Source organism: Chiloscyllium punctatum, chromosome 40, assembly GCF_047496795.1.
Source record: "Chiloscyllium punctatum isolate Juve2018m chromosome 40, sChiPun1.3, whole genome shotgun sequence".
NCBI classification, from domain to species: Eukaryota; Metazoa; Chordata; class Chondrichthyes; order Orectolobiformes; family Hemiscylliidae; genus Chiloscyllium; species Chiloscyllium punctatum.
This window is the reverse complement of record NC_092778.1, coordinates 46,412,445-46,436,502: the sequence shown is the minus strand read 5'-3', so window position 1 is coordinate 46,436,502 and position 24,058 is coordinate 46,412,445. Positions and strand designations below refer to the sequence as shown.

Genomic DNA, 24,058 nt, shown 5'->3' with positions numbered 1-24,058 from the left:
ATTTTGATCTGCAAAGTGGTCGAAGGCAATGTAGGCAGACAGGAAAGTGGAGTTGAGGCCATAATTAGATTGTCTATGATCTTATTGAATGGTGGAGCACGTTTGAAGGGCTCAATGGAGCGCTCCTAATTCTTCTGTTCTCCTGGTTTGTTAATTCAAAGCAGTTTCGAGAGCCATACCATTCAGTCTGTGTTTAGAGTCAGTTTCATTACACAGATTGAGAACTTAGAAATTCTCAGTTCAACCAGCTGTAGTTACAATCCATATCATGGATTTGTGTCCAGTTCAAAGGGATTCTGCCACGTCCAGATACAGAGCCTCTTTGGAAGCCTCATGTCTAGTTTTCACTTGCTGTTAACTGAGACAAGACTGCTGCGGAGTTCTCATAGTCCAAAACCTGTACAGACATTACCTTCTCCCTTTCTCCCTCAATGCCCAGCTTCTTCCCAGCAATTCAATTTTGTGGCTCCTCCCCTTTCTTAGAATCCTCCATAGCTTGTGCGCCCATACAGCGTTGTTGGAGTAGCCACTTTTCAGATGAAATGTTAAACTGCGGCCTGGTCTTGTAGTTCAGGTGGTTCTTTCCCTTGAACTTATGTGAGAGATGGGGAGCAGGGGGGGAGGGGGGATGAACTTAAGAAATGGGGCCAGAGGTAGAGATGGTACCACCTGATGGGGTACCACCTGATGAAGGAGCGACGCTTCGAAAGCTAGTGTGCTTCCAATTAAACCTGTTGGACAATAACCTGGTGTTGTGTGATTTTTAACCATGAATAGGAAAGATTTAGAGGGGTGTGGGCTTAGCTTTGTTTGGGAAACTTGGTCAGCATGAACGAGTTGAACTGAAGGGTGTGTTTTCGTGCTGTATGACTATGTTCAATGACACAGCTGAAACATTTCTCTGAAATAAAGAATTCCAAAGATTAATGGCCGTCTGATAGAAGAATCCCACCTCCCACCTCATCTCCACTTGAAATGGGAAATTCTTTACTCTTAATCTATGTTCCCTAGTCCTAGATTCCCCATAAGGACAGATGTCACCTCAGTGTCTACTCTGTCAAGTCCTCTCAGACTCTTTTATATATCACCCCTCGTTTTTTTTGAAATTCCAGTGAGTATAGGCCTGACATACTCAATCTTTCCTTATTAGAGAAAGTTACAACTTTAAGTAAGAATGGAGGAGTGGTTTGAGGAGGTTGGTATTCTGCTCTCAACCAATATGAATACAAAAATAAAGTTTGTTCAGTTATCTATTTATCACTGAGGCCTTGCTGTGTACTAATTGGCTGCATTTTGACCATTACCAACCAGCAGTAGTGTGTTTTGATGCGGTGAGGTACAATAACAATTTACATTATGTAAGCTCTAATTGTAGTAAGTTTTCAAAATGCTTCACAGAAGCATCATAAAACGAAATTTGATATTGAGTTTCACAAAGAAGAAATTAGATTAGGTGATCAAAACCTCAGTAAAAAAGATTGATGTTAAGGAGTGTCTTAAAGGAGGTGGGAAGGGGATCCCAGAGTTTACGACTGAGGTAGCTGAAAAAGCTGCTGCCAGTAGTCAAATAAATTTAAATTAGGCATGTGCAGAGGTCAGAATTAGAGGACCAGAGGGATCTTGGAAAGGCTTAGTGCTGGAGGAGATTACATAGGTAGAGAGGGATTTAATGGAAGACTTGTATGTCTGTAGTATCGTTCACAACCTCAGAATGACTGAAATGCTTGACAGCCAATGAAGTATTTTTGAAGTGTAGTCAGTATCATAATGTATGCGACCGAGATATTTATAAATGTAAGGTTTCAACATACGAAATGTGTTGCAGCGAAACATTCATCCTCACCCCCTGTTACCTGCCTGATGTTAGATGTTTTTCATGTTGTCCAGTGCAGAATGGAGACCTCGTTGCGAAAGTTAATCAACTTTACATTCTGAGAATTGCTGCTAACCATTTTCCATTGGCATAGAAATCATTTACAAAGTGCCTATTCACAAACATATTTAGCTCAGCGTTTTGGGCAGATCAGTTCTTAGGACCTTGTTACTATCTATACTTAGCTTCTTCCATGTCTGTTGAACCACTGCCTCCAGCATTAGAAATCACTGGACAGGCTTGAGACACTGCCTGGACAAACCTACTTCTATTTTCTCCATTGCTACAGTACGAACTAAAATCCCACCCATGCCTCAGCACCAGCTGCTGCAGGGCTTTTAAGAAATCCACTTCCTGCATTTAACCTTTCTAATTATTCAGTCGAGAATTTGAAACATTGATTAAAAACCCATTGGTTTAAATCTGAGGCAAACCATCTTTGGCTCCCTTTCTTGTGTTAAATTTTATTAACAATAACCCACAGAGAATATAATCAGAACCCAATCAGCCTGCTTGGTTTCCATTTTCTCTTGATGTCTCTAAAAGATGATGCATAATCCACTGCAGAGTCTACAGCAATTTGTGTTAACATCAGCATGTGTGATTAAGTGTATTTGCTTTCTTTAATGCTATAGTTGCAGAAATGAAAACCAAAAGAAAGACATGCGTTTCTATAGCACCCTTCAGTGCGCTCTGCTTCTTAGCTAATTTTGAACTGTAGTCACTCGTCATCTAGAAAAATGCACACAGCAAGTTCCCATAAACAGTAATGAGATAATGATGAGGAAAAGCTTTGATTTTGAATGAGCAAATGAATATTGGCCAGGGCACCAAGAATAACTGCAAAGCTCTGAAGCAGGAATGTTTACATCTACAGGAAAACGTCAACGGAGCCTCAAATCAGTGGCTCATCTATAAGATGGCATCTCCAACAATACAGCACTCCGTCAACAACTGCATCAGAGGGCCAGCATGCTCATGTCTCTGGAGTAGGTTTTGAACTCATGACCCTTTGAGTCCAATTTACAAGGCCTACCTATAGATCCATGGCTGATACCTGCTCCACATTGTCAGAATGCTTTGGTTACTATCTGGAGAAAGTGAGGACTGCAGATGCTGGAGATCAGAGTCAAAAAGTGTGGTGCTGGAAAAGCACAGCTGTACAGGCAGTATCTGAGGAACAGGAGAATCGACGTTTCAAGCGTATGTTCCTGATGAAGAGCTTATGCTCAAAATGTCATCTCTCCTGCTCTTTGGATGCTCCCTGACCAGCTGTGCTTTTTCAGCACCACTCTCTTGGTTATTATCACCCAGGCAGAAGTGAGAACTGTAGATGCTGGAAACCAGAGTTTAGATCAAAGTGGTGCTGGAAAAGCACAGCAAGTCAGGCAGCATCCGAGGAGCAGGGAAATTCAACGTTTCGGGCAAAAGCCCTTCATCAGGAATAGGGGCAGGAAGCCTCCAGGGTGGAGAGATAAATGGAGGGGGGAGGTGGGGGGGGGAAATTGGTGGGGCTGGGGAGAAGGTAGCAAAGAGTACAATAGGTGAATGGGGGTGGGGATGGAGGTGATAGGTCAGAGAGGAGGGTGGGAGAAGGTAGCAAAGAGTACAATAGGCGAATGGGGATGGAGGTGATAGGTCAGAGAGGAGGGTGGAGCGGATAGGTGGGAAGGGAGATTGGCAGGTAGGACAGGTCATGAGGACAGTGCTGAGATGGAAGGTTGGAACTGAGGTAAGATGGGGGAAGGGGAAATGAGGAAACTGCTGAAGTCCACATTGATGCCCTGGGGTTGAAGTATTATCACTCTGTCCGATCTTTCCTCCCCTCTCTCCACCTCCTTTCGATTGTGCTGTTGCTCTTCTGTCGAAACTGAACCTTTCCAAAGTCACCGGTAGTTAAAAACCTTGTAAACTGAGTGCTGAAACCAACCAAAACTTTGAGGCTAAACAGTGTTGGGAAAATAGAACTGTTGTTCTGAAATTTCTCTCTTTTATCGGCAGATGCCTTTCTGAGACTTTGCATAATGTACTTTGGCAGCAAGACAGAGAAACTGCTTGAATCAAACCAACGCTAATGTTGATGACAAGGTAATTGTAGAAGTCAGTTAGTCTGTGTACACACCAATGAGCATATAATGACCTCAATTAAAATACAGTGGCAAAGGGAGGCCACGCTGGCTCAATCCATAAATATAACAAAATGTGTATTTACATACTCCGTCAACATTGTAAAATGATTTACAAAACACAATCAGCCTAATTTTAAGATTATCTTAAAGGTGGAGAGATTTAGGTGGAAGTTGCAGAATTTAAGACCTTGGCAGATGAAGTGATTAAAGTCAGGGTGCATAAGAAGCCAAAATTCTAGAAACCATTATCACTTATGAGTTATGGAGCTGGAGGATTTTACGGAGATAATGAGAGGATGGGACCAGGATATGAGGAGGAAAAGTAAATTCTAGCTCTATCCTTGATAAATGTTAGTTGGGGAGAAATGGGTAGAAAAATATCTTTAAAACCATAAATATTTCAAAATAAAAACCAGAAATTGCTGGAGACCTCAACAGGTCTGTCAACATCTTAACATTTCAGAACTGATATAGGCTCTCTGGATTTGAAAGATTAACTCCACTTTCTCGCCAAAAATGGTGCCAGAATTGCTGAGTTTTTCCAGCAGCTTCAGTTCTTTGTTGATTTTAATATTTTGAATTTGAAGTTTAGATCCTTAGTTTAAGTTGATACTAGGTGCAATGTGATCAGTTCTCTAAGAGCTGGGATTTGTTGATGCACTTTCATTTCTGGATCTTTTCCCTCAGTCTTAATAAAACTGGGAAACTGGATGCATGTAGCATTAAGGTTTGTAAACCTATAAATGTCTAAGGTGATTGTCAGTGAAATTGATGATAATTTCACACAATTAATAATAGATAAAGCAGCAAGTCTTTAAGTGTGTTCTGCTCATTCGTATAGGACAGTACAAGAGCAGGAGATTAAATTGTACAAGAACAGGCAAATTCATTTAATAAAGAGCAAAGAATATAATTGTTTTTTTTAAGAATAAGGAGGCCACATATTTTGTGGAGAACATATCTGTCTGAATGGGGTATAGGATCTGTGTGTACAGAAATACTTTTCACTGAAAGTCACGATTCAACAATAAATTATACTGGTCTTTAATGTCATAAAACATCGCGAGAACTTCACAAAACAAAGTGTTGCACCATGAAATATTAGGTCTGAAGACTAATGCTTGCCCAAAGAGAGATGCTTAAAGGAATATCTTAAGGGAAAAGAGAGAGGTGGAGAGATTTAGGCAGGATATTCCATAACTTTGGGCCCAGGTACTGATGACATAGTCACCAATGGTGGAGCAATTAAAAATCATAAGGACATTCAATAAAAAGGCAAAGCATGCCTTGGGGCTCATTTGTAGAAGTACAAAATTGAAAAGCAGGAAAGTCAAGTTAAACTTGTATTGAGCCTTGGTTTGATCACACTTGTGTGCAGCCCTGGTTTCTAAATTACAAAAGGAACAAAATCATGATGAGTCAAATTGCAGGAGACACACCACAAAATCATGTTAATGGGATCCTCATGATAGCTGAGGAAGTGATGGAACTTCACTTGCCTACAGATATGCTTTATGTCTAAAGAACATAAAATGAAAAAATGGTGACACAGTAAGTATGTGATGGAATGTCTTTATTTTTCAGTTTGATCACGCATTACCATAGACTGATCTTGTACAATAAAAGGTAGACCAGCAGGAGGCTGGAAAAACACAGCAAGCATCAGGATGTGGAGAAGTCAATATTTTGGGTGTAACCCTTCTTCAGAACTGATGCTCCTCCTGATGCTGCCTGGCTTGCTGTGTTTTTCCAGCCTCCTGCTTGTCTACCTTGGATTCCACCAGGTGCAGTCTTTTTGTCTCTAACCAAGCTTGTACAATAAAAAGGCATTGACAAATGTTGAGAGCTAGCTCTGGAAAAACTGGGTAATCATTTTCTGTTTAGTGTGTTGTTATCAGGGAGTGTGAGACAGGCCCTCAGTGCAGTCAAATAGGTTTTCTATGTTTCCATGCCGCAGTAGAAACTTCTGGAGAATCTCTACAGCCTTTGCAGCTTCAGTGAGGGAAACAAGAGGGTGGGCATTTGTCAGACTCTTCAGGCTCCTTGTTGAAGAAGGAGGCTCAAATTTGGGTTGGTTGATCTGACCTAGCTTCTCTTTCTTAGTGTCCTGCGCAGTTCTATCTTATTTGAACCCAGTGTTGCAAAAACAGTTGGCAATCGGGACTTCCTTCCTTCCATTGGTGCATCTTGCCCACCTTCTTGAGCTATATCTTGAAAATGACTGTTTTGTTATCCTCATACTATGTTGGTGTCAACTTGATGTTTCCAAAACGACGAGGCCTTATGGACATTCCGATCGCAAGAAATGGCAGCTTTTCATTGTGAACCCCATTGGTGCAGAGCACAGCAGTGAACAGTTTCTTGCTTCACTTTCCCTAACGTTACATGTTGCATATTTGAACATTAAAAAGTGATCTGATAAATGATAAAACAGTCTGTTTTATCTGCATTTAAAAGGTCTCTTGATGCATACGCGTTCAGGATGTGAGCAAGGTAATTTTGCAAGCAGTCACCTGCCATTGCTGCTGTCATTGTGCATCCCCGCTGTTTGCAGTGTGGGAGACAATGTTCCGCCCGATCTGGAACGGCTGCAGGTGAACTCCTTGTGACCAATCTCTTTGTCAGGACTGTGGTGAAATTACCCACTCAGTTTTCCACTTGCTGTATCCTCTTCACTTTTGTTTTCGATTGACAGCATGTTTCACTTTCTTGTACCTTCAGCCATTCTTTCAGGGTTTGAGCAACTTTTTCTGGAGACTTCTCAATGTAGAATGATGCTGACTCGCCGAGAGGTCTCACCCTGCTCTGATGGTTTGTTGTGCGTCAATGACAAGTTTGGTTAATCAGGAGTTATCAGTCCAGAACTTTGCATTATCACAGGAATCCTTCCTACTGGATTTACTATTCATTCAATGGGAATGGCTGACACAACTTCACCACAACCAGAGTTACGGGGTATTCGATTTCTGGCTCATAATTTCAATGTGGAGGCCAAGAAAGGTTTACAATATGCCATCAGTATTTAGTGGTTGTAACTATCAAGAAACTGGTCAGGCTGGACCTCTTCTGTACAAAAGATATTCAAAGTCTATAAAATGATTGCTTCTGATTGAGGAGCTGTATAGAGAAGATGTTTATACTTAATGGTGTTTATGCTGCACAGCACCTTTTCCTGCACTTCATCTTACCCTACTCCTTCCTTTGTCCCATGTGTGTTTATCTAGATCCCTCTAATATGCATCAGTTCTATTTATTTCCACCATTTCCTGTTTCCAGAGCTCCACTTTTTGGTTAAAGAAGCTTCTCCTGAATTTCCTAACCAATTTTTTTGATGATTGCTTTATATTTATGGTGTTGAGTTCTAATCTGCCCCATAAGTGGAAAGATCTTCTCTACACCTAGCCTGTCAAACCCACTTATTGTTGTGGTTCTGTTCGCCGAGCTGGGAACTTGTGTTGCAGACTTTTCGTCCCCTGTCTAGAAGAACACCTCTACAATGTATTCACCAAAAACAGATACCGAAGGGAAAGGCTACGGATTGAGGACATGCCACAACCCAAAGGACTAGCCACACTACCATACATCAAGAACATTTCTGAACTGACAGCCAGACTACTACAACCACTAGGACTCATAACAGCACACAAAGCAACAGCCACTCTCAGACAACAACTCACCAGGACAAAGGACCCGATACCCAGCATGAGCAAAACCAACGTAGTATACAAAATCCCATGCAAGGACTGCACAAAACACTACATAGGACAAACAGGAAGACAGCTAACGATTAGCATCCATGAACACCAACTAGCCACAAAACGACACGACCAGCTATCCTTAGTAGCCACACATGCAGATGACAAGCAACATGAGTTTGACTGGGACAAGCTACTATTATAGGATAAGCCAAACAGAGAACAGTCAGGGAATTCCTAGAGGCATGGCACTCATCCACAGATTCAATCAATAAGCACATCGACCTGGACCCAATATACCGACCACTGCAACGGACAGCTGGAACTGACAACCGGAAGCGACAGATTCAAACCACTACAAATGCCGGAGGAAAGATCACAGAAGCACTTCACAGGAGGCTACCAAGCACTGAGGATGTCACCTTGACAGGGGACAAAACGTCTGCAACACAAATTCCCAGCTCGGCGAACAGAACCACAACAATGAGCACCCGAGCTACAAATCTTCGCACAAACTTTGAAAACCCACTTATAATTGTAATTGCCCTTACTCTATTATTTTGTAGAGATAGTTTCCCCAGTCTGCTTAATCTTTCCTGAAAGGTCTAATCTTCCAGTTCTGTATCATTCCATTGAATCTGTTTGGCACCTTCCCCAGTGTCACAATGTGGAATCCAAAACTGAGCGCAGTAGCTCTAACTGTGGTCTAACCAAAGTGTTCTTCATACTCCATATAACTTCTCTACTTCTCAGTTCTCCACTAATTATGGCATTGCTCTGACTTTTATGATCTATTGTCACGGAGTGATAGTTGGTTTGTAGAGTTTGAGCAATGGACTTAAAGCAATCAGTTGTACATCAATAAATTGTTAGTTACTGGATCTATCACTGATGGTGGGTAGAGTTTGAAGTGCGTGATTAAGAATATCATTAGAGCACCCTGTCAGCACTTTTAAATGTGATTGGAAGGTTTATGCACCAGTTGTTCTCAATGATGTAACAATGCTAGTGCAAGTGCCTCACTATAAGTCTGGAATATTTCTATGCTTGTGCACATCAATGTAACTTTATATCAGATTGAATTGAAAGCAGAGTTTTGGGTGAGCAGAATCTTTATATCCTATTGTCCTTTCCGTTTTGTCTGTTTAGCCCCAGGATGACAACAGCGCAAGAAAAACAATATCCCCCATCACTGCTTAGCTTTTTCATTTACAATCCAAAGTTTGGACCAAGAGAAGGTGAGGTAGGTGAACAGCAAAACGCATATAATTAATACTTTTTGCTGAAGCTCTGCTGTGGTTTGTCAGTTCCTGTTTTGAGGCTGATTTAATAGTTGGCTTATGTTAAGAATCCCTACCTTTAGTGCTTGCTTTTGCAAAAACCTATAAAAATGAGAAGACTGACTCCACTGCTAGTGTCCCAACTTGCACCAAGTCCTCTACACCCAAACCCCTAGGATGATCACTGATCTACATTGGGTCCTGGTTAAGCATGCTGTCATTTAAAAATTCTTATTCTTGTTTTCAAATTCTTTCATGGTCTCATCTTCTCTCTGTAAGCTCATCCAGCCATAATACGCTCTAAGTGCTATTCATTCCTCTAATTCTGGCCCTTTGAGAAGTTCCAATATTAATTACTCCACCACTGGTGAATGCGACTTCAGCCAAGACTCTTAGCTGTGAATGCCCACGCTGCACCTCTCTGTCTCTCCCTCCTTTTCCTCCATAAAGCCAATTCTCATCATCTAGCCCTTTTGACCAAGCTCTGATCACCTATCTTAATATCTCCCCATGTGGCTTGGTTTGATAACTCCTGTAAAATGCCTTGGGACCTTTTGCTACATTACAGGTGCGATATAGAACCAAGTCATTATTGCTTATAGATGAGATGTCCAATTGTGATTCATTAACAAACTTGCAACTTCTCTCCTAGGAAGAAAAGAAGATTCTGTTTTATCATCCTAGTGAGGTTGATAAGAATGAAAAGATTAGGAATGTTGGATTATGTGAGGCGATTGTGCAGTTTACAAGGTAAGGACCTTAAAGCAGCTTTGTTTTAACAAAGCAACAATGCTTTCTTGGTGAAATATTTTCACTTGGAGTGTGTGATTTCCTGTTGCTATAATGGAATAAATGTCTCCTGGTATTTGGCTGTATGAGTTGTATCTGGTTGGGAATGGGACCAGAAATTATATAAATGTAGATTTTAAATGTTTGAGTGTCACATGAGATCTCAGGGAGGGAGGGTTCACTTTGGAAGGTAGTGATTTTGGAAGTGCAAGAAAAGGTGGCGTTGAGAAGCTATTCCAATTTGATCTGGGCATGAGGGAGAATTAATATAGGGTGTTCTCTCTGAGCATTAGCTAGGCAATGGAGTCATGTATACATAGCCTCCCAAGCTAAATGGGTTTTTACTCCACACTTTCTCCTATTGGTGCTCGCTGCTGTGTCTAATTCTGGTCTCCCTGTGGGCAGGAGGATATTATTGAGCTGGAAAAGGTTCAGAAAAGATTTACCAGAATGTTACTGGGAATGGAAGATTTGAGTTATAAGGAGAGGCTGGATAGGATGGGAGTTTTTTCACTGGAGGGTAGGAGATTGAGGGGTGACCTTATAGAGGTTTATAAAATAATAAGTGTAGATAAGGTGAAACGCAGATGTCTTTTCCCTGGGGTGGGGGAATTTCAAGACTAGAGAGCCATATTTTTAAGGTGAGGGGAGAAAGATTTTTAAAAAACACATAAGGGGCAATTTTTGTAGACTGAACTGCCAGAGGAAGTGGTGGATGCAGATATAAGTTTAAAAGACATTTGGATAAGATAATGAATAGGAAAGGTTTGGTGGGATATGAGCCAAGCGCAAGCAGATGGGACTAATTTAGTTTGGAATTATGGGCGGTATGGACTGAACAGGGTCTGTTTCCCTGCTGTATGACTCTATGCATTTTATGACTTAGTGGTAGCACCCTTGAAATTAGAATCTTGTGGGTTCAAATCCCCACCCCAAACATTAGATGACGTAATTCAGGTTGACTACCCCAGTATTGAGAGGGGGGGGGTTGCACTGTCAGAGATGGATAGGATGTAAAACCTTGGACCACATCTGGCAGCTTGAGTGAATGTAAAAGATCCCATGAAACTACCAGAGAACAGTTGGAAGATTTTGACTGGGGTTCTGGCCAATACTTATCTCCTAACCAACGTTATTGAAATATAAATGACCTGATCATGATCTTATTGCTATCATGGGAGCTTGCTGTACTTAATTTGGCTGCTGTGTTTCATACATTAGAGCAATGATATATGTCAAATGGTTGTTCATTAGCTAGAAAGAGCTTTGGTCTGTCCCAATTTTGTGAAAATCACTGTAGGAGTACAAGTTTGTTCAGTGGCTTAATCTTCTCATTTGTCCTGATGATTGTAAGTGTTGTAAGCTGTTCTCGATTGAGAATAATCACGTGTTACTTGCCAACTGTAAGTACTTCAGTGTGTTAGCTCTCAGATTTACAGAAATAGACTCTGACTAACCTGTTCCTTCTCTGCATTTACAGGACCTTCTGTCCCACCAAGCCTGCAAAGTCTTTGCATACACAAAAGAACAGGCAGTTCTTTCACGAAGCAGAGGAGAATTTCTGGATGGTTATGGTACATATTACCGGAAAGGTTTATAGATTGTGCAGTGTTTGGTGTGTGTCACTTAGAACTGTTTTGTTTAAGCTGACTGTAACCAGGGCTGAGCTGTGGTTGCTGCATTTTTACAAGTACCTGTTTCAGGCTGTTAAGCCCAAATTGGCTGCTCCAAAGGTTGGGTGAATGTGGAATCTCTGCACTGGCACAGGAGGTCATGGTTCAAACTCCACTTCTGAGACCTGAACCCATAATCCAGGCTGACACTGATACTGAGGGAGTACTGTTCTGTTGGAGGTGCTATATTTCAGATGAGAAATTAAACTGAGCACCCTGTCTACGATTTTTAGGTAGACATGAAATATTTCCATAGCCATTATTTGAGGAAGAGCTGGAAGTTCTTCTCAATGAGAGATAGGTCAGGACAATGAAAAGCAATAAAACAGATTATCTGGTCATTTATTTCAGTAATTGTCAATGCTTGCTGTGCACAGAGTCAAAGAGCACAGAAACAGACCCTTCGGTCCAACTTGTCCATGCTGACCAAGCTTCCAAAACTAAACTAGTCCATGGAAAAGGATATGGAAGATATAGACTGTAGGGAAATAGGTGGTGACATCTTGCAAAATGTCCAGACTACAGAGGAGGAAGTGCTGGATGTCTTGAAACGGTTAAAGGTGGATAAATCCCCAGGACCTGATCAGGTGTACCCGAGAGCTCTGTGGGAAGCTAGAGAAGTGATTGCTGGGCCTCTTGCTGAGATATTTATATCATCAATAGTCACAGGTGAGGTGCTGGAAGACTGGAGTTTGGCAAACATGGTGCCACTGTTTAAGAAGGATGGGAAAGACAAGCCAGGGAACTATAGACCAGTGAGCCTGACCTCAGTGGTTGGGCAAGTTGTTGGAGGGAATCCTGAGGGACGGGATGTACATGTATTTGGAAAGGCAAGGACTGATTAGGGATAGTCAACATGTCTTTGTGCGTGGGAAATCATGTCTCACAAGCTTGATTGAATTTTTTGAAGAAGTAACAAAGAAGATTGATGAGGGCAGAGCAGTAGATGTGATCTATATGGACTTCAGTAAGCGTTCGACAAGGTTCCCAATGGGAGACTGATTATCAAGGTTAGATCTCATGGAATACAGGGAGAACTAGCCATTTGGATCCAGAACTGGCTTGAAGGTAGAAGACAGAGGGTGGTGGTGGAGGGTTGTTTTTCAGACTGGAGGCCTGTGACCAGTGGAGTGCCACAAGGATCGGTGCTGGGCCCTCTACTTTTTGTCATTTACATAAATGATTTGGATGCGAGCATAAGAGGTAGAGTTAGTAAGTTTGCAGATGACACCAAAATTGGAGGTCTAGTGGACAGCGAAGAGGGTTACCTCCGATTACACCAGGATCTGGCCAATGGGCTGAGAAGTGGCAGATGGAGTTTAATTCAGATAAATTTGAGGTGCTGCATTTTGGGAAAGCAAATCTTAACAGGACTTATACACTTAATGGTAAGGTCCTAGGGAGTGTTGCTGAACAAAGGGACCTTGGAGTGCAGGTTCATAGCTCCTTGAAAGTGGAGTTGCAGGTAGATAGGATAGTGAAGGAGGTGTTTGGTATGCTTTCCTTTATTGGTCAGAGTATTGAGTACAGGCGTTGGGAGATCATGTTGTGGTTGTGCAGGACATTGGTTAGACTACTGTTGGAATATTGTGTGCAATTCTGGTCTCCTTCCTATCGGAAGGATGTTGTGAAACTTGAAAGGGTTCAGAAAAGATTTACAAGGATGTTGCCAGGGTTAGAGGATTTAAGCTATAGGGAGAGGCTGAACAGGCTGGGGCTGTTTTCCCTGGAGTGTCGGAGGCTGAGGGGTGATCTTATAGAGGTTTACAAAATTATGAGGGGCATGGATAGGATAAATAGACAAAGTCTTTTCCCTGGGATCAGGGAGTCCAGAACTAGAGGGCATAGGTTTAGGGTGAGAGGAGAAAGATGTAAAAGAGACCTAAGGGGCAACTTTTTCATGCAGAGGGTGGTATGTGTATGGAATGAGCTGCCAGAGGATGTGGTGGAGGCTGGTACAATTGCAACATTTAAGAGACATTTGGATGGGTATTTGAATAGGAAGGGTTTGGAGGGATATGGGCAGGGTGCTGGCAGGTGGGACTAGATTGAGTTGGGATATCTGGTCGGCATGGACGGGTTGGACCGAAGGGTCTGTTTCCATGCTGCACATCTCTATGACTCTAGTCCTAACTGCCTGCGTTTGGCCCATATCCCTCTGAACCTTTCCTATTCATGTACCTATCCAAACGTTGTTTAAATGTTGTTACTGTGCCTGCATATACCACTCCCTCTGGCAGTTCATTCCGTAGACTAACCACCTTCTGTGTGAAGAAGTTGCCCCTCAGGCCCCTTTTAAATCTTTCTCCTCTCACAAATTAAAAATTAACCCAAAATTTTGAAATCACCTACCTTAGGAAAAAGAGCTTTGCTATTCTCTTAATCTATGTCCCTCATGATTTTATAAAAACTCTACAAGGTCATCCCTCCACCTTCTACATGCCAGTGAAAAATGTCCCACCCTCTCCCTATAACTAATCCTTCCAATCCTGGCAACATTAAACTGGAGAGAATTAAGAAATAATAATATCATTCCTATAGCAGAACTGTACACGGTACTCCAAAGGTGGCGTCACCAACGTCCTGTACAACCTCAACATGACATCCCAACTGCTATACTGAAAGGTGTCAACAGGGAAGGCAAGTGTGCTAAAAGCTTTCTTCACCCTGTTGACCTGAGACGTATTTTTCAAAGAACTATCTACTTGTGTAAGTGCCGCCCTCACTCATGATGCAGATGCACTCTTGTTCAGAGCACATTTCACCTGCTGGCTGTAAGCTATTGGTGCATAAAGTTCATGTGTTGACACAGCTTGGCATCACTTTATTTACTGTTTTCCTCTTTCTGTTGTTGAGCCCAGGTGGTGTCAAATCCCATGATTGAAAAGCTGAACAAGGATGGAACCCGTGTTCCGGAATACCAGGAAGATGAGTTACTGGTTAGTCGGAGTCTGCTCGTGGTCTACTTCAGCTAGAGAGTTAGATTGCATTATAACATCTTTTACTGAGTATCTCAATATCTGTTAAACAAAATAACAAGGAGACCTCATGGATATTGGAGGTGATAGCAAAGGTTGTAGGGAGAAAAATCCTCATTTCAGAAATCCCAACATTATAGTTTTTTTGTTCTTGTGTGGGATATGGGCATCACTGGCAAGGCTGGCATTTGTTGCTCATCCCTAAATGCTCCTGAACTGATTGCTCACTGAAGTAGCCCAGTGAGTCAACTAAGAGTCAACCACATTGCCAGGCCTGGAGTCACCTGTAGACCAGACCAGGTAAGGACAGCAGACTTCCTTCCCTAAAGGGCATCACTGAATCAAATGGGTTTCTATGACTATGACAATAGTCTCAGTTGCCATTAGGACAATTTTTTAAAAAAATTCCAGGTTTTATTTTATTAGATTCAAATTTTACCATCTACCAGAACATTAGCCTGAGGTTCTACCACTACTCCACTGCCTCCCTGAACCTTAAGAGATGAAAGGAAATTTGCAGGGATGGTACAGCCACAGTGACCTGGATGGCCTCCTCTGTGGTACTATGGACGTTTGTTGTCAATCAATTCTCTATTACAAATTTCAGCTAAGCTTGTAGTGAAAGCTGTTTTTACAAGAGAAACCAATCAGCCATGATGGGGAGCTGAGTAATGTAATTGCCTCAAAGGGTTGAATAGCCTCCTCCTCCTCTGCCACTAAATCATTGTAAACATGGCAAGGCTGTGAAAATTCTTTTATTTTCCCCCAGACAAGAGAAAACGATGTGGGGTCCTGATAGACGTCATCTTAGGCGTGAAACGTTTTGAGATGGTAGAAATTTTCACTTGTGGGAAGATCAGTTCTAGCGCCTCCACTATCACTAAGACTATCGCAAATAAAACTAGAAGGAAATTCAGGAGAAACGTCTTGACCTGGAGAGATACGAGAATGTGGACCCTGTTACTACAAGCAATGGTTTAGGCAAATAGCTTAGATGCATTTAAGGGGAAGATGGATAAACATGTATGGAGAAAGGAATAGGAGGGTATGTGGGTAGGATGAGATGAAGAGAGTTAAGAGCAGAATCATATGAAATGTAAACACTGGCTTAGACTAGTAAGGGATAAAAGGCTTGTTTCCATACTAAAACATTTTGTCTAATTCTCCTGGCTCTGCCCTTTTGTAAAGTAAACCTTTTGTTTCTATTTCAGGATACAGTGTATGGGGCAGTGATCCAGCAGTGCTATTGTATGTACAAGGTGATGTGGATTGGTTGCTTTCTGCTTACTTTCTGCTACTTGTTTTCTTTACTGTCAGATTTTCCCAGCTTAACGTTTGTTTCTGGTCTTCCCTCATGTTCAGCTCTTCAATGGCACCTTTGCAAAATCCTTGGAGGCTGGCGGCGTTGAACTTCTGCAACAGAGAGTCCAGAAATTTTTCTACAGGGTAGGAGCCTTAAATGTATTGATCACTGATGAGATGTTGGGTGAAGTATTGTGCTCAATTCTGGGAGGGATGTGAGGGCCTCAGAGAGGTAGCAGAGGAGATTTACTGGAATGGTACTAGGCTTGAGGGACTTCAATTATGTGGAGAGACTGGAGAAGTTGCTGCTAATCTCCTAAAGAAGGAGATTTGATAGAGACACTCAATATTATGAGAATGTTTTGATAAAGTAGACAAGGAGAATTGTTAAACAGAGGTCACAAATGACCCTTCTATGTCTTCCTTCCCTGAAGGCGCTGGTACTTTATGGCCTTGTGTTCCATTGGCATTGACTACCTGCCTCATGCCGTAGACTCATACGGCGCGGAAACAGACCCTTCAGTGCAACCAGTCCATGCCAAACGTAATCCCAAACTAAACTAGTCCCACCTGCCTGCTCCTGGCCCATATCTTTCCAAACCTCTCCTATTCATGTGCCTATCCAAATGTCTTTTAAATGTTGTGATTGTGCCCACATCCACCACTTCCTCAGGAAATTCATTCCACCCACAAACAACACACTGGGTGTGTAAAAAAAAAAAAAAAAAATTGCCTCTCATGTCTTTTTTTAAATCTCTCTCCTCTCACCTTAAAAATATGCCCCTTAGTCTTGAAATCCTCCATCCTAGGACAAAGACAACTACAATTAACCCTATTTGTACCCTGCATGATTTTATAAACTTGTATAAGGTCGCCTCTCAACATCCTGTGTTCGAGTGAAAAAGTCCCAGCCTATCCAACCTTTCTTCATAGCACAAACCTTCCAAACCAGGCAACATCCCAGTAAATCTCTTCTGAACCCACACCAGCTTAATAATATTGTTCCTGTAACTGGCCCTGTGGTGGGCAGGAGCCATGCAGGCTGTTTGACTTGGGGTTTCACCACACTTCTTCCTGGGCTTCTTTTCAAGCATCACCTCATGACAGAATGCTGAAGATGGGCGTAAGCAGCAAATTGATCCAAAGCTGAAAGAATTAAATTATCAATACAGTTTGCATAGGCACTTGTTGCCCGTCCCTAGATGCACAAAAGCTGGGAATTATGCGGCAGATAACTTCCTTCCTAACTTCTCCAAACGCTATCCTGTATCTATAAAGTATAAGTCCGGAGTGTGATGGAATACTTTCCCTTTACCTGGCTGAGTGCAGGTCCAACAACACTCAATCTTGACACCATCCTGGACAAAGCAGCCTGCTTGATTGACACCACATCCATCACCTTGAACACTCACTCCCTTCACCACAGTGCATGGTGTACAGTCCACAAGTTGCTTTGCAGTAACTTTACAACTCTCCTTCAACAGCACCTTCGAAACCAGCAGCATCTACCACCTGGAAGGTCAAGCAGATACATAGGAACACAACCACCTTCGAGTTCCTTCCAAGCCACGCACCATCCTGACCTGGAAATATATTGTTCCCCTCACTGGTGGTGTGTCAAAGTCTACAACTCCCTCCCTAGCAGCACTGGAATGCCCACACCTCAAGAACTAAAGTAGTTCAAGACAACAGCTCACCAACACTTTCTCCAGGTCAATTGGGAATGGACAATACATGCTGGCTAAGCCAGTGGCAACTGCATCCCATTGAAAGGAAGAATAAAAATACAAAACACATATGATGCTGGGTAGCGCTGGGAGAATGGTGGGGGAAACCACATTGCGACAGCTCCCTGGTATGTTCTTGCCACCTGAGGTGTTTCACTGTGTGTGACTAAGGAAAGGAGATTGGCTGACTGTAGCACACAGGTGGTTAAACACTTTAAATGGGTTTCAAGGTCTGGGTTTGGGGCAGCAGAGCTGGCATTTTGCAACTGTAGAGCGATCACTCTCCGCCCCCATACCACAGTCTCTTGCCACAGTCACTCTCCGGTTGGTGGAGGGGAATACTGTCCAAGTGGAAGCAGCATTCCCTCAGAAAGGAGCCATCAGCGGGCCACCCATGTGGCCTCAATGACCCAAGAAATAGGCATGGCATTCTCCCGCTCTTGCACTCTCTGTCCAGTAGAGAATTATTTTTAAACCCCCTCGAGAGTGCTTCTGTGTTGAGGCACCCTTGTGCTTTCAGACCTGCCTGAGCTCTCTGATCTCCCTCTCTTCCCAGCGGGTCTCTGGAGGTTCTTGAGCTGCTGATTTTCTGATGATTCAGGAGGAAGGGAGGTGTCTACCCATTGTTGTTAAAACTCTGAAAACAAGTGTAGTGATCACCAACTAGGAGGCCTTCTCTGAGAATCTAGGACTGTGACCCTATCTAGTACAACTCCTGACCATCTGCAGGCACGATCTGGTCCTGAAGCTTTGTAGGAAAGCTCTACGTACTGTATCTGAGACAGCTTTGATGTCTTTCAGACAAAAGCAACTCCCCACCCCAGAATATTGTGATCAGCAATTTATGAAGTCTTCCAAGCAACAAAGATCTGCTGCCAACCCATATAACACAATAGTTTTTGCAGCAACTTGCGCTCAAGTACAACTAAGCTGTCGTGAGTGTGATTACTTTTCCACATACCCACTCCTTGTCCCTAATCTCGTTATGCTTCATGATTGTCTTAACTTGAATAATACATGGTGGATTGGTTTAATCATGGAGCTCGGTATTGGCTAAATGTCGCTGTGACCTAATCCCATTGCTAAGTAATTTAATGGCCAGTTTGGCACGAAATTATGTCGAATAATTTTACAAGTATCTTTCGAAATGTATTTGAAATTTTATTATATGCCTAGTTCCTATATATTCTAAACTGAACCCCAGTGTTGTACAACTGTTTGATAGATGCTATGTGGTGGGATAACTGGGCTCTGTGACAGCTGCCATTGACAACAAACTTCTAATGAAGCTTGTATAATGTTGCAGTTAAATAATTAATTCAAAGTGACAGCAAGGTAATTTAAAATGATTTCCTAACTTTTTTTTTAAACCCCATGTACATATCAATATAAAATCTAGTCAATAATGGGCTTATTTTGACTCTTTTAAATTTTTGATCACTTTCTAGCAGTAGCTTTGAAATTTTACCATTCAGAAAATTGAGCCTGGTTATGTATGAGACAATCCCTTATTTATTTTTCATTGAGTGTATGCTGAGGTTTTTGCCAATTAGGTCAGTGTCTGCTGGGAATGTAAAACCTCAACAGTTACTGACTGCATTAATAAACACAGTCTGAGGGTAACATATCTCTTCGTGAAAGTGGTTATATTCCAATGCAGTACTGTGGAAGTGCTGCACTGCCAGAGATGCCATCTTTCAGATGAAACATTTAGGTTTAATATCTGTCCCCTCACTTGGATGGAAAAGATCCCATAGCACTATTTCAAAGAAGGGCAGAGGCATTCTACCCAGTGTCCCCTGAGCAACATCATTTGTAAAAATAAAGTTGTGTGTGGGAGTTGTCCAGTGTTGCTGAATTTTTATAAATTGAACAGCTACTGCAGTGAATGACCTACTAATTAACAGGTTCAAGGGGCTTCTCCTGTCCCAGTGTTTGAATCAGGGAGATAGATTATTTTTCTAGAGGACATTCAAAAGTAGAGATAAAGAATTTTTTCTTGATATCCTTCCTCCCAACAGTACTTGCAAACGTTGCACTTACAGTCATGTGACCTACTGGATGTGTTTGGCGGAATCAGCTTCTTCCCTCTGGATAAAATGACTTACCTGAAGATTCAGTCATTTGTCAACAGAATGGAGGAAAGCCTAGATCTCGTTAAGTACACAGCATTCCTGTACAATGAACAACTCATCTGGTAAGTCCATGTTACCTGATACTAGAGTTTGATTTGACTGGTGCCACCTGGTAATACAGAAGTTACATGCCAACAGCCCAGATATCTGAGAGGACATCCGGGGATCTTGTTTAATGCCTGATTCAAAAAGCAGCCTCTACAACAACTCGTTATTCCACTGAGAATCACAGCTGGAACTTTGTGCTGAAGTTTCTGGAGTGGTACTTGAACAAAAAACTTTTGACTTGGAGGAAAGAGTGTTCCCCATTGCTGAACAAGAGTGTATTTGAAATGTTCAGAGGGCTGCTCTCTTTAGAACATAAGCAATAGGAACTGGACTAGTCCACAATCCTTCGAGATAGCTCCACTTTTCATTAAAATCATGGCTGACCTTCTAATTGAACTCCATTTTTCTGTGTGATCCCCATTCCCTTAATTCTTTTCCTACCCAAACGTTTATCAATCTTTGTTCTGGATATAGTCAATAACTGGCCATCCACAGCCTAGAGAATTTCTCCTTATTTCAGTCCTAAATGATCAACCCCTTAAGCTGAGAGTGAGCCCAAACCCTGGGCTATGTTCAGCTAGTGGAAACGTCCTCTATAACATTAACCCTGTTCAACCGCTAAGAATATTATACATTTCAATTAGGTTTTTATGTATTTCTTGAGATTTTACTTTCAAACCCTAAGAGTATGTCTGGGATGATAAGCTTAGCATCTGTGATCAGGAAGATTTTGAATCTATAAAGCATTTCAAAATACATAATATACTTATGCTGTCTCAGCATGGTGTCAGGAAAGACAAATCATGTCTGACAAATTTATTAAAGTTCATTGAGCAGGTAATAAGCAGAATAGGTAAAAGGGAACTAGAGATGTAATAGACTTGGATTTCCAAAAGACATTTTGAGAAGGTGCCACCCATTATTGCTACTTACTAAGATAGGGTGCCATAGTATTGGAGGTAGTATATTAGCATGGATAGAGGATTGGCTAACTAATAGAAGATTGGGAGTTGGATAAAGGGGGCATTTCAAGATGACAGTCTGCAACTAGTGGAATGCCATAGAGGTCGGTGCTGGGGCCAAAATTAACTACAATATATATTGATGACTCTGATGACAGAAGTGAGTGTACTATTGCTGTGACAGAAGATTGTAGGAGAGCATTACCAGGATGGGATGGGTCTTTGATGATGCTGTCCGCCTTTCCACAGCAACGAGAAGTGTAAATGGTGTCAGTGAATGGGAGGTTTGCTTCCATGATGGTCTGGATAATACACGCACCCTTCTGTAGTGTCTTACTGTCCTGGGCACGGCAGTTGCATATCAGGCTGTTATGCACCAGGACAATATGCTTTCTATGATGCATCCATAAAAGTTGGCGAGGGACCTCGTGGACATGCCATATTTGCTGAGCCGCCTGAGGAAGAGGAGGCGTTGTTGTGCCTTCATAACCATCTTATCTATGTGGGAAATCCAGGACAGATTGTCGAGTATCATCTTTCTCACCAACTTGACAGTCTCAACCCTCTCCATCTCCGCTCTATTGATGAAGATGGGAGTGTGTTCTCCTCCTTTCTTTCTGAAGTCAATTAGTTTTGCCAACGTTGAGAGAGAGGTTGTTATTATTGCACCACGTCACCAAGTCCTCTTTCTCCTGTCTATATTCTGACTCATTGTTGTTTGATATCGGTCCTACCATGGTGGTGTCATCAGCAAACTTGTAGATAGCATTTGTTTGGAATTTGGCAACATTCGTGGGTGTACAGGGAGTACACTAGGGGCTGAGAATGCATTCTTGGGGGGCGATGAGTGTTATCACTGAGGAAGTGCAGTTGTCCATCTCCGTTGATTGTGGTGTATGGGTCAGGAAGCTGAGGATCCAGTTGCAGAGGGCAGGAGCTGAGTCAATGAGCTGGAGTCTGACGTAATGAATCTGACATAAAGAGTCTACAAGTTAGCATGTGGCATGCGATAAGGGAAAATGTGCCGCTATGCAGTGTAGTGGAAATAATGAATAACAGAATATTGCTTTGAAGGAGAAGGACTGCAGAAAAAGGTGGGGGGTCTTCGTGCATGAATCACAAAGTCTAATGTTTAAGTTCTTTGGAATCTAGGGAAGGCAACTGGACTGTTGGCCTTTATTTCAAAGGTAATGGAGTATCAATGTAGGGAGATCATACCAAAACTGAACAAGGCCACAGCTGGAATTCTCTGAACAGTTTTGGTACACCTGTCTAAGGGACAATATACTTGCGTGGGATAAAGTCCAGAGAAGGTTCTTTGGGTTGATTCTAGGTATGGAGAAAGTTTGTTTATAAGAAGAAACTGAGCAGTTTGGACTCGTATTTAGAAGAATGAGATTCTTAAGGGGATTGCCTTGGTAGATGCAGAGATATTGTTTCCCCTTGTGGAGAAGCCTAGGATCAAATGGCATAATCTCAATGGGTCACACACTTAAGACTGAGCTGAGGAGGATTTGTTTCTCGAAAGATAGTTAATGTGTGGAATTCATTACCACGGATAGTGTAGAGGTTGAGTCATTAAGTGTATAGACTGAGAGAAAATGATTTTTAATCAGTAAGGGGATGAGGCAGGAAAGTGGTGTTAAAAATGATCAGATTAGTCATGATCACATTGAATGGCAGAGTAGACTCAGTTGCCCAAATGTCCTACTTCTGCTCCCTGTCCCTACACCTTACAATCTTATGGATGTCCATGACATGTTTTTCCATTCCTGTGTGCGCACTTTCATTATTTTTTAAATAGTAACATCAAAACAGGCAAATGAATCAACAGTGACATATACATTGTGAGATCATGACTTCATCAATGTTGCATCTTTGGATCTGCTAGTCCTGGGTAGGGATTAGAGGCAGACAATAAGATCCATGGGGTATTGATCAAATGGAATGTGGCACTTTTTCCATTATTTACGCATTGGATATCCAGGTGAGGGGAATTGGGCAGCAGAACAACGCCATGGATGGGAGCAATGGTCATTGCTGCTGTATGTAGTGCTGAGCTGGGTAATGGGCCTCTGTCTAGCTGACCCTCTCAGTGCATCGACTGAGGAAGTGCTGCACTGTCAGAGGTGCTGTCTTTTGGATGAGACGTAAACTTGAGGCCCTGTCTGTACACGTGGCTGGGCATAAAAGATCCCACAACACTTCTGAAGAAGAACAGGGGAGGTATTCGTGTTGTTTTGGCAAATACTTATTCAATGAACATTTCTTTAACAGATTCTCAGGTCATTATCACACTGTGGTTTGTGGGACCATGTTTGCATGCAAATTGGCTACCATTTTACAACAGCAACTACACTTAAGTCGTTCATTGATTAAAAATAAAAATTGCTGAAAAAGCTCAAGTCTGGCAGCATCTGTGGAGAGAAATGAGAGTGAACATTTCAGGTCAAGCGACCCTTCCTCAGAAGTCATTCATTGCCTGTTAAATATATTGACCTGAGCTTGTGAAAAGCACTAACTAAATGCATGTTCTTCCTGCTTGCTTTCAGGAGTGGGTTGGAGCAGGATGATATGAGAATCCTGTACAAGTACCTCACAACGTCACTCTTCCCAAGGCATCTGGAGCCAGAGGTATTCTCAATGTCTCTAATAAGTTTCTGTCCTCGAAGTAGGGGCAGAACCTGAAAATTAGAGCCAGGCCTTTCAAGGTGAAATCAGGAAGCACTTCTGCACATGAAGTGGAAATCTGGAACTCTTTGCTGAAGAGTTCAATTAAGAATATCAATAATTAGATGTTTGTTAGGTTAGTTATTAATTTAAGGATGAGCAAATGGGGATTGAAATTCAGATTGGCTGTGATCTAATTGTATGGTGGGTGGGGGTTTGTGGTACTGAGTTGTAAGAGGCAGCATTCTGTTTCATCTTTTATTAACAGGTAACTTATGGCATGGTTTCTTTTTGAAACTTGTGAATTTTTGTACTCGTTTCAATGGGAAATTTTAGATGCTGGGGAATGGATTACTTTGCCATCTTTAAGTGTTGAGTGAGGGCCCCAGATACCACAATTACACTAGAGCTCCAGCTCATTGACACACAGATTTGTATTTCTTGTGCCGGTTGTCATGATAACCCCTGGAGTGGGTCATATCCTTCGGTTGGAGCACTTGAGTGCGGTAATCCCTACCCCCACATCAGTCCCCTCAGGCCCAGCCAAGGGGCCCTGGATTAAGATGACATGGACCATATCTGGTTGTTAAAGAGACCTCAATCCCATCAGGGCTATGACTGAGTAACTGAAAAAATGCTCCACTGCAGGAGTATTGGTAACCACACATCACAGACTGAAGGTAAGTAGTGAAAGATCAAGGCGTACAATAAGAACTTGCTTCGCTGTGTTTCTGACTGTGTTGCTAGAAAGGGCAGTGAAAGCAGATTCAATAGTGACTTTCAGCAGGGAGTCAGAA

The 24,058-nt window shown here is 42.1% G+C and overlaps 1 protein-coding gene across 2 annotated transcripts in view; it reads left to right on the top strand.

Moving 5' to 3' along the window:
- Positions 1-24,058, top strand: part of ccz1 (CCZ1 homolog, vacuolar protein trafficking and biogenesis associated) — a 52,427-nt gene that overhangs the window by 1,975 nt on the left and 26,394 nt on the right. The window contains exons 2-10 of one of the 2 annotated variants that reach the window (XM_072559813.1): positions 3,875-3,961; positions 8,847-8,940; positions 9,630-9,727; positions 11,247-11,340; positions 14,301-14,378; positions 15,629-15,676; positions 15,780-15,863; positions 19,468-19,643; positions 23,144-23,225. In XM_072559813.1, the coding sequence (XP_072415914.1) occupies positions 3,948-3,961; positions 8,847-8,940; positions 9,630-9,727; positions 11,247-11,340; positions 14,301-14,378; positions 15,629-15,676; positions 15,780-15,863; positions 19,468-19,643; positions 23,144-23,225 (768 nt within the window). In that variant the 5' untranslated portion in view covers positions 3,875-3,947. The remainder of the gene's footprint in view (positions 1-3,874; positions 3,962-8,846; positions 8,941-9,629; positions 9,728-11,246; positions 11,341-14,300; positions 14,379-15,628; positions 15,677-15,779; positions 15,864-19,467; positions 19,644-23,143; positions 23,226-24,058) is intronic. The other variant, XM_072559814.1, reaches the window with a different exon arrangement.